Here is a 10,163-nt window from a genome sequence, read left to right on the forward strand (position 1 = left end):
GTATGCTATGAGAAGAAGTTTATGTTGAGCAACCACATGGATTTGAAGTGAAGGATTGAAAGGCACAAGTTTGCAGGTTGAAGAAGGCATTGTGTGTCTTGAAGCAAATCCCTGAACCTTGTATGCCTATATTGATAGTTACTTGGTGAAACTTGGATTCATAAGAAGAAATGTCGATCTGAACCTATACTTCAAAGTGGTCTAAGGTATGCCTTAGATTTTGGTTTTATATCTTGATGATCTATTATTGACAAGTAGTGAGCCTTTGATGATATAGTGTAAGAGGGAGTTAGCTTTTGAGTTTGAGATGAAGGAAGTTTGGCAGAGACCTGGACATATTTTCTTTTCTCAAGGAAGAATGTTGTGAACATGTTGGAGAGATTTAGAATGATATAATGCAAATCCTTGGCTACCCCGATGGAGATGAATTTCAAGAAGTTATGTGGAGATGCTACCAGACCCAACTTGGGAGACCACTCTGAGTAGGGTTATACTTGACTTACATATAAGGGTTAGTGCCTCATTTCTCCTTTAACATAAAATATATCAATTATACTTCATTTGTATTATTATAAGATTAATCGGCTACTCAATTATAAATATGTTTAGGTAAATATATATTTTTTAAATGAGAATGAGTATCATTTATATTAAAAAGTCGTTCCCGTTCGCAAAAAAATTGGGTCTTTACATCAGTTTTTCACTACTTCATCAAGCTGATAGAAATTTCTTTGTCCATCTAGACTGTTACAGTAGCTATGTCTATCCTGGTTACAAAAATTTCCCATTCTGGGATATCTACAACTATATATTTGATAGAAATGAGGTAAGAGATACATACATTCACAGTTCAACAATTTTATAACACAAAAACAAAAACCATACAGAGGTGATCAGATATCCATAATGGCTGGGATGTTTAGATCCAGTCCCTCGGAGGCCTCTTCTGAATTCTTGGGATTCCCCTAGTATGTCTCATCCTCCAAATTTGCCTCCAAACCATCCTCTATTGCATCCACCTTGAGCTTAAAATTATCCAGTTGGTGACGCAGAGCATCCACTTCGTACTCGAGCTACCCGATACGTTCCTTTTTCTCAATTTCCCTTTCCTGCATGTTCATATTCTCATGCATTTGTTGATCCATGCTGCATTGAAGTTCTGACCGTGATTCCCACAAGTCCCAATGATCATGGACACAGGTGAGACAAGAGGGTCTGTAACTACCACCTTGCATCGAGGAACTAGCTCTCTGCCCACCTGACCTTGGCTTGTGGCTTCCCCACGAGCCTGACCATGAAATGTCTTCGGACCTCTGCATGTTGGCTTTCAAAGTCGCGCTTTTTAGTGTGCTCCAGAAATTGGCACTGTTTTCCTCGATCTCCCATAGCCATGCACCCTTTCGTTCCCACAATAGAATGCCCTGCTCCTCAACGAGAATGCACTGTCCCACCTCCCTCCTACTCCAATTCTCCTCCTGCTTCCGGAGAGAATTACTAACCCTCCCAGTGTCCCAAATCTAGTCTGACTGCAAACACTCCAGAGAACCCAAGCCCAACACCCGTGACTTGCCAATTATGCTCAGAATTTCTTGATTTTCCTTCCAAACCTCAGACAGACATACCTTCCTAGCTTCCTTACTGCTCTTCACAACATAACGCCCAGCCTCTGTGACGGTAAATTTAATACATAGTAGCCTCGGCTCTAGCCACCAGGCTTTAACAGAGCCACTGTCCCACCGTCAAACCTTATGACATACAAAATCCACATACCTGTATGCACTTTATACCTGCTGCTTAACCTGGAGTTGATGCAGACATGAGCAATGAGATTGCTGCAATCGACATCCCATGAGTATTTCATCATAAATCCACCCTCCTAAATTAAATTCCCACCAGGCTCTTGTTCTTTATCAGTCATTCGCACAATTCTTCCACAAACGAGACTAACCTCACTTAATATTTGAATTAAATTTTGCTCTCTAAAACTCAATTCCCTGCATGAGCTCGAGGTGTTGCGCCACCCATTTCTCCAAGAACTAGGGCCAAGACATTGAGGTTGAATGCTATGACATATTCGTGAAATAGGCGTGGTACCAAATTTCCATGGGATGCCACATTTCGAGCAAGTTTGGGTGTTTAGCTTGCCACAAGTTTGCATGGCTGACAAGAGCTTACAGAGGGTGATGCGACAGGGGGAGAAGGAGATCAGGGTAGAGATTATAATGTGGAGGTGAGGGTTAGAGCAGGGAGGGGCCACATGGAAGGGGCGAGGGGAGGGGGGATCAGAGAAAGGGGAAGGGATGCGGGTGATCAGGAGCTCAAGTTTGAGCTAGGGAAAAAGCTCAAATTTTGAATTTCTCAAAATTGGTTGAAACTAGAACGACAAGATAGGCGTCATCGATACGATCCTATAGCCGTGAATGACACTCAAATCCGACACTGTATGTGAAAGTTATTCAAGTTTGAAGTTTACAAAAATCATTTTGACTTGGGTTGACTTTGACTTTGAAAAATATTTAAAAAACATTCTAGGAATATTCCTCGAAATATTCCCTGCGGGCCAGCTAGCTTGTGACACTTGGCATTTTGTGATTGGATGAAATATTCCCTGCAGGCCAACTAGCTTGTGACACTTGGTAGTTTGTGATTGGATATCTATATATAAGGACCAACAATGGGCAACACATGGAAATCCCGAAGGCCGCCACGTGGCCCCTGGTTGGTGAAATGGTGGGCGGTTAAAATTTATTGGCATCCGCAAGAATTGAATCGTGATCTCAACGGTGACAGCTAAGCGGCCTAACCGAGCGGTCTATATCATGGGTCTTAACGACTTTGGCGCAACATTATATTTAAGCATTTGACTAACCACTAGCGGTTTCGCAGAGGGGAATCTAGCCAAGCGCATGTGACCATGACACTAGCATTAAATGATACAGTTAAAGGTTCTGCCATTTTAGCCGGAGTGTGTAAAATCTGGCAGATTTAGCCAAGTTTATTTGCAGTTAACTCTAGTCCTCCACATTTGGTGGAGTTTTTTAGGGCAAACTGGGAGAAAACTTCAGTTAGCCATAACTTTAGCTAGGAAGATCCCTTTTGGACAATTTTTTTTTTGATTTCATATCTTCTCATAATTCTGGAGCCATTGGAGTTCATCTTCATCCTCGTTTTCTTTAGGGAAGCCAAGAGAGCCATTAGGGCCAAGAGGGAGTTGGCACTGTGTTAGGCTATGCTTAACCATTTGAAGTGAACCAATAATCATTTTCAGCTATTCTGAGCATTCCAGAGCCATTAATACAGGTTCTAGTGGCAATATAGGTGTTATACAGCCTGTTTAGCTTCAAGGAAGCTTGGAGATCCATCAGGGCCATTGGGAAAATGGAGTTATCTGGAGTTGTACCTCACTGTTTGAGGTGAACCAAAAACCTTTTTTTGCTATTTTCAACCTTCTGAACCTAATGGAAGAGGTTTCAAAACTGTTTGAGGAGTTCGAAGAGCCATCAGGGTTCAATGAAGAAGAGCCATCAGGGCCCAATGAAGAAGACATTGTATTTGGTAATTTTTCACTGTTTAGTGAATATGGAAAGGCATTTTTAGCATTTTCATGTCTTTTGAATCTGTATTTGCATTCAGATTTGACTATTGAGGCACTTTTGAACTTGTATTGCATTTGAGAGCATTATAATACAAGAGGACAATCTCATTTTGGGAGGCTTGATCCAGCAGACGTAGCCCAAGAGGGGTGAACTGCTCACCAAACATCTGTGTCATGTTATGCTGAAGTTATCTTGCTATGTATTTCTGATTTAATATGTTAAACAACAAATTAAATTAACTTTCCTTCACATGTAAACTCATAAACAGCTACCAAAAACTCTTTGTTTAATCAGCAAGATATGGAAAACTTTGCACACATTTAATTTATGGAAATGGATACCTTGCACACATTTTCAAGTACTTCCATTTTCAGATCAGCGGGGGGGAAGGGGGAAAGTGTAGGCAGGGGGAGGAGGGGCAGGGGGAGATGACGGGAGAGAGCTAGTGGGAGAAGGGTGGAGCTTCATTTCATTATAGAATCATAGATTCAACTTTTCCACCTCCATTTCTATCCATTGAGGCTTTATATCTGGACTACACATGACACTCTTTAATTTATTAAGGTATTTTTGTCGTGCTCACGACATTGTTGATGACACATTTGTCTTCCTCCAAATGGCTTGCCTTATTGGCTTATCTGCCATCATCATGATTCTAAGCTCTCATTAGGATTTGATTCAGTGTAGAGATCTTAGCCTTTAAAGTATTAATCATATGCCTTATAACTATCATGGAGTCTCCTAACACCTGTATTTTTTTTATCCCATTTCTATGAGCTAGGATTAGTCCCATAAGCATTCTACAAGCCTCAACTTGGTTATTGGTCTTTCGGCCTAGCCCCCAAGCATAACTATATTCAATGATTCCTTTGAGATTAATGAGAATCCGTCGCCCTCCTGCCACCCCATTTTATGTAAAGATTTTATTATGAATAATTTTACAAATATAATTATTTCCTTGTCGATACCTTAAATTTATTCCAAGGTTCATCAAGTTCTACAATGTTCCAATAATAAATCAATTCTACATGCCAATCCAATAAATAGGTTTAATGTTTCAATCCAATATTTTTAATGATTCTTTAGGTATCATAGAGTCCAACAAATCAATTCTACAACCTAATTCAATAAATGGGTTAAATGTTTCAATTCAATATTTTACTATGATTCATTAGGTATCATAGAGTCCAACTTCTAAGTAAGATAAAGCTATGAATGAAATATTTTAATATTTTCTAATGAAAATTGAAGTGATAATGCAACTATGTTTAATTTTTAATTTCAATTAAAATTCTTACCTGCAATGGCTAAGATTAAAGGGAAATCAAATTACTTAGCATTTAACATGCAATTTGGCATTTTTTTTAACTTTTTAGATATTGTTTGTCCATTAGATAAATATCTTTATAAGTATGATCTACATTAATAATGTTTGAGAAATACAACCTTGTAATATGACCATGTCATGACCATTCGTAAAAAATAATAATTGAGTGATCAATCATTTCCATGTATGTGCATACATTTATTTACCAAATTATTATCATAAATATTTGGTGTCTACTTGTATATATTTCTTACTAAAGGGGATACAGAGATAAATAACTTGACATTGTTTATTTACATCTATCCATGCATATCCATGTGTTTAGAAAATAATCAACCCTGAACAAATAACTTTGACACTTCATTTCAACTCTTGTTATTTCATTTATTAACAAAATGAATTCATACCAATTTATTTAGTATACACAAAATAATCCTTGATCACTTGGTTTCCACCACCATGGTCAACAATTGTCATCTGGTCAACCATGGTTAAATGGTAACCATGGACAACCAAAGGGCAAACATTCTAAGGCCAAATATGGTCAACCATCAGGAGGTCAAATGGTCATTGTAGTCAATCATGTTCAACCATGCTAAGCAATTCCAACCATGATCAACTATACTCAACCATAGTCAGGCATGGTCAACCTTCGTCAACTATAGTTAACCTTGCTCTATCAAAGTGTACCATTGTCAATATTGCCAATCACGGTGAAACATTCTCAATCATGGCCAACTATAATTTTTCATAAGCAACTATGGTCAAATATTATGTATATGGTCAAACATGATTAAAGACAACATGGTAAACCATAATCTATCATAGTCACTATGTTAAAGGTGGATAACCATGGTCACCCATATATAACTCTATATTAAGGCTAATAAACCCTTATTAATCATAAATTAACCATATAGGTCATAGTTTATATGGTAATGAATCAAAATTTACTAATCCTCCTCTCATCCTACAGATAAACATGTCAACCATCCAGAACAACACTTTAAACGATCAACAACAACCACTTTAATGTAAAAAAAGGGCTTTCCACACATTTAAAGGATACAACTTAGATTGCTTTTACACGATTTCAAGTCCATACAGTAGTGCTTTAAAATGGTTGTCCATACTTTGGTGTTGACACCTTTAAGTAACATGATCATAGACTACCCATCAATATAAAAATGGATATGCTTCGCAACTAACGCTTCCGCACCCTCATACTCCCAAGATGTAAACGCAGAAATTAATTTTCTTCGCGGATCAATAGGTCATCCTGGTACTGTTTAACCCATTTTGTTATGATCTCCACCTCTTTCGACCGCTGTTCTCTGAGCCAATCTGGATCCTCTTGAGATGAAAACTCCAGATCTTGGCAATGGGTTCCTACAGTACATAAAAACCACAAAATTACGAGACCACAGTGTAATAGAGTCCAGCCCAATATAGTCCATCATTTACCTAACTATCTGGGAAGATTTACCTTGGTTTGTTACCAGGGCTATAACGCTTTCGGATATACTCTCTGTCACACTGTATAATTCCACACCATGAGGACACAACTGTTAATTTCTCCATCGACTCTAAATATATGTAAAGCACATATATATAAATAAAGAAGTCGTACCCTCCACTGCTGTATGGATCTCTCAGACCATTGGAGAAGATTATGTTGCTGGCAAAACGTTTCAGCACTCTTCTTATGTTCTGGGTACGAACAAAAGATCCATAAATGATTTCAATATAACCCTTAACATCTTTAAACAAAACAAAACGTTGAGAAAAACAAAACTAGAATTTAAAAGAAACACGATCCTCCATAGATCTCAGGGTAAGATGGGTCCATGGATTATCAGGTTAGTGTGATTGAGAAGTTACATGGCCACCGAACTCTGTTGTGATCCAATGGGGCCTCGGTATAACTCCATATTTCCTCTTGCAGTCCTCTGCGAAGGATTTAAAGTCAAAGAGATCTAAGGGATACATTGTTGTGTTTGGGGTTGAGCTAAATGGCATCACCATTTCAGTGCACTTCTGCAGTCATACCATCAATATCATCAGTGACAACGGGTTCAAGTTGTTTAGTTAAAGATTGTTGCAGGACTATTTCATTACTTCAGCTTGCTTGACATTAATTAGAAAAAATAAGTTCTGAACCTGCCAACTCCATCCCTCATTAGGATATTGTTGAATATCGAGACAAGTATTATTGGTGGTGGAGGATGTCCCTTCAAGCTCGTAGTTGTAGTAAAAGGCTGATCCAGCGGATATGCGGGTGAGGATGTCTGTGCCTTTGGGAAAGCCATCGATGCTTTTGCATATCTGCCATACCCAGCAAAATATGGCACCCAAAGTTAAATTAATTCCAAAGAGTTTTAATTTTTAGAGATGTTTTGAATTTAAGTGATAGTAGCTAAATCAATTTTCTATCAAATTTCAAAATATTTTAAAATCAAATTCCCAAATATTCTAAAATTGAAATCCCAAATGTTCCCTTATGCCATTCACACCAGGGAAATACATCTTTCTGACTTTTGCCCAATTGTTTTCCAGGAGAACACTATATTATCATTACCTCTTTCACGGGCGGAGAACCGTACTGCGCAGACGAATCGTATACAGTTGCTAACCAATCCATCAAACTGCTTGCGTCGAAAGCCCTGAGATCCAGAAATGGGTTTCATTAGTTGTAAGTGGCCATCGCTGTTTGAATAAAATTGGGATCTTTGATATTTGGGTAACATTCTTACCTGCATGTGTTGAATGTGTGCTTTAGGCTCTCCAAACCTCCAGGCTGTGACGCAACTTTATTTATTTCTGCCCATGACTCTTTTATTGTATTGTAGCAGCTCTCACTCGCATTCTGTGCCACACAAAACCACAATACTATCACAGATCAACAGATGAGCATGATAATATATAGATCTCGGAAGGAAATAACAAACCCATGAACATACTCTGAAGTCCCTTGTCACAACCCTGTCATAACCATCTTGAGGTGTAATGTCATCGAAATACAGGATAGGTGCTGAAGCAGCCAGCGCGCCGATGGTAATATGGGGATACTTCAAGCGAAACCAGGCAGCTAACACTGCAGTAGTTCAATTGCAATAATATGTTAATATATTTATCTGGTGTTATTTTAAAGCAAAGTTGTCTGTGTGTTGTTTACTGATAAATAAAGTATTAATTTGAGACCGATTACAGAGGAGGAATTGGAAGGGGAATTGTAATTGTCTTTGTCCTAGATAAATTGTCATTTAATCATACATCGTGACTACTTAAAACAGGTAAGGTACAAGGGTATTTAATAGATTGAAACATGTTGAAATTCACACAGTAAACAAATCGTGATTACTTAAAACAGTGATGCTAGAAAAGAGGATACTACAAGGATTGAAACCTGTCTGGTCAAATGATTCTTTGAAAGCAACTTTTAGAAATGGAGCAGGAAATTCACAAGCAAGTTTGAGAAATTGAGGCAGGAAATTCACAAACAGGGGCATTTAAGGCTCTTCAACTAGTAGCCCATGAATATGGTTAACTAAAAGAAAAAATACATTAACTAGGAATATAGTGGTTAAAAATAAAAAATATATTAATTATTAGTAGTATAATTAACCGAAAAGAACATATGGGCAAACCCTTCTGTATCTAAGTGATCAGAAGTTCAATCCTAAATAATGTCTCACTGGCCTGACAAAAAAATGTGCAATTAATAGACAAAAAAATGTCAAAAAAATGTGCAATTAATAGACAAAAAAATGTGCAATTAATATATCACACCAGAATAATGATTCAACAATAAATGAACAAGAGGTTATAGGCATCTTACTTCCACCATAAGATCCACCGAAGACGATGACAGGACAGTTTTCTGCAGACAAGTTTTTCTTCAAATCCAGAATCACCGTTGCGTAATCAGCCATTGCTTGTGTGGAAGTGAAATAACCGAGTGTAGAAGCATTGCGAAAGGATTCCTCTCGACTCCCAAAGGGCATCGACAGCCCATAGTATCGATGCTTAAACAAAAAGGGATTCGTCAAAACAGCAATCGAGTACAGAAGCTTCATGCTCAATAATTTCATTCGTTACAACTAAAATATATCTGAAATTCGGTACAATTTCAAAATAAATGATACCTCAATGTAAACAAGAAGGGCTTGAAATTGACGAGCCTTCTCAAACATGAATCCACAGAAATTAAAGTCGTCTACAATAGAAGACTCATCACCCACGTAAACAAAGATGGGAGAATGTCTTTGAGGGCCTCCCCAGTTCTTTGCATACACGAGATATCTCTGCTGGAAGGTGTGGTAGCCCTCTGGTCTATAAGTAAAATGATCCAGAATTTGAGTGTAATAATGTGTCTCATATTCAGCACTGGAGAGGTCCAGTTCATGGTGGTTGACTAGAGATTCTCCAGTTCTTCTAAGGGATCCCCTGCGACCATGACTTAAGAAGGGAGGAGGTCCTGCAACGTGGAAGTTCACACATTCTGTAGATGGTAAAAGAGTGCATAACGCCATTAATAAAAGAGGGAGAATCACTTTGAGAACATATAGATTGCCCATGCCCATCGTTTCGTTTGGCTTGGGTTGCTCTACAGAGTCTCAGACCGTTCAGCTCTATATGGATATATGGAGTGGGAGAGGTAGTGTCTTCACAGGAATATGGAATATTAATAATTTGTATAACTCCCATCTCATCCAAAATGTGAAAATTGCTGGAAATTGCCATTCAAAGAAAAGGCCATCATCTTTGACCAGGGGAGTATATTATTTTGATTGTAAATTTTCATATTATTTCGAAATTGGATATCCCAGAGTGGGGTCTAATAAATAATTAATTTTATTTTGATTTTTTTGTTCAGATTCATTATTTTCTAAGATATTCCAAAAATCTATAATTAAATAAACCAAACTGTGGAAATAAACACCAATAATTCAATATTCTCAAATCTATAATTGAATAAACCAAACTGTAGAAATAAACACCAATAATTCAATATTCTCAAAAGTGTGAAATTAAACACCAAACCCTACCATGAAAACTCTGTGTTCAGGCTAATATTCCAATTTCAAAGTTGATCATGATGGGGTTAAAGTATCATGAATAAAATGTATGATCCTGAATATGAATGATATTGATTGGTTGGAAACTTGTCACGAAAAATTATTTTATATGTGATTTTTACCAAAAATACTATTACAATGAATAAAATTACCCAAAAAAAA

General features: G+C 37.6%; 1 protein-coding gene across 1 annotated transcript; it reads right to left on the bottom strand.

Moving 5' to 3' along the window:
* Positions 1-5,960: 5,960 nt before the first annotated feature.
* On the bottom strand, positions 5,961-9,607 carry LOC149140768 (uncharacterized). The gene is made up of 10 exons (XM_089446552.1): positions 9,069-9,607; positions 8,762-8,948; positions 7,884-8,017; positions 7,677-7,789; positions 7,502-7,586; positions 7,084-7,248; positions 6,805-6,960; positions 6,554-6,633; positions 6,410-6,459; positions 5,961-6,312 (listed from the first exon to the last, which is right to left on the bottom strand). Exons 1-10 carry the CDS (start codon positions 9,504-9,506, stop codon positions 6,173-6,175), a joined length of 1,548 nt encoding a protein of 515 aa, XP_089302678.1. The 5' UTR covers positions 9,507-9,607; the 3' UTR covers positions 5,961-6,172.
* Positions 9,608-10,163: the final 556 nt, after the last annotated feature.

This window comes from Pinus tabuliformis, chromosome X (genome assembly GCF_031772625.1).
Source record: "Pinus tabuliformis cultivar Carrire ecotype Pingquan chromosome X, CPIR1, whole genome shotgun sequence".
NCBI classification, from domain to species: domain Eukaryota; kingdom Viridiplantae; phylum Streptophyta; class Pinopsida; order Pinales; family Pinaceae; genus Pinus; species Pinus tabuliformis.

Excerpts from the sequence above, each read along its gene's own strand:
- LOC149140768 (XM_089446552.1), bottom strand. The coding sequence starts at position 9,506 with ATGGGCATGGGCAATCTATATGTTCTCAAAGTGATTCTCCCTCTTTTA. Across the intron at positions 8,018-8,761 it reads CGGTGGATCTTATGGTGGAA|TGTTAGCTGCCTGGTTTCGC; the intron begins GTAAGATGCCTA and ends GAACTACTGCAG. Across the intron at positions 6,961-7,083 it reads ATGAGGGATGGAGTTGGCAG|AAGTGCACTGAAATGGTGAT; the intron begins GTTCAGAACTTA and ends GTATGACTGCAG.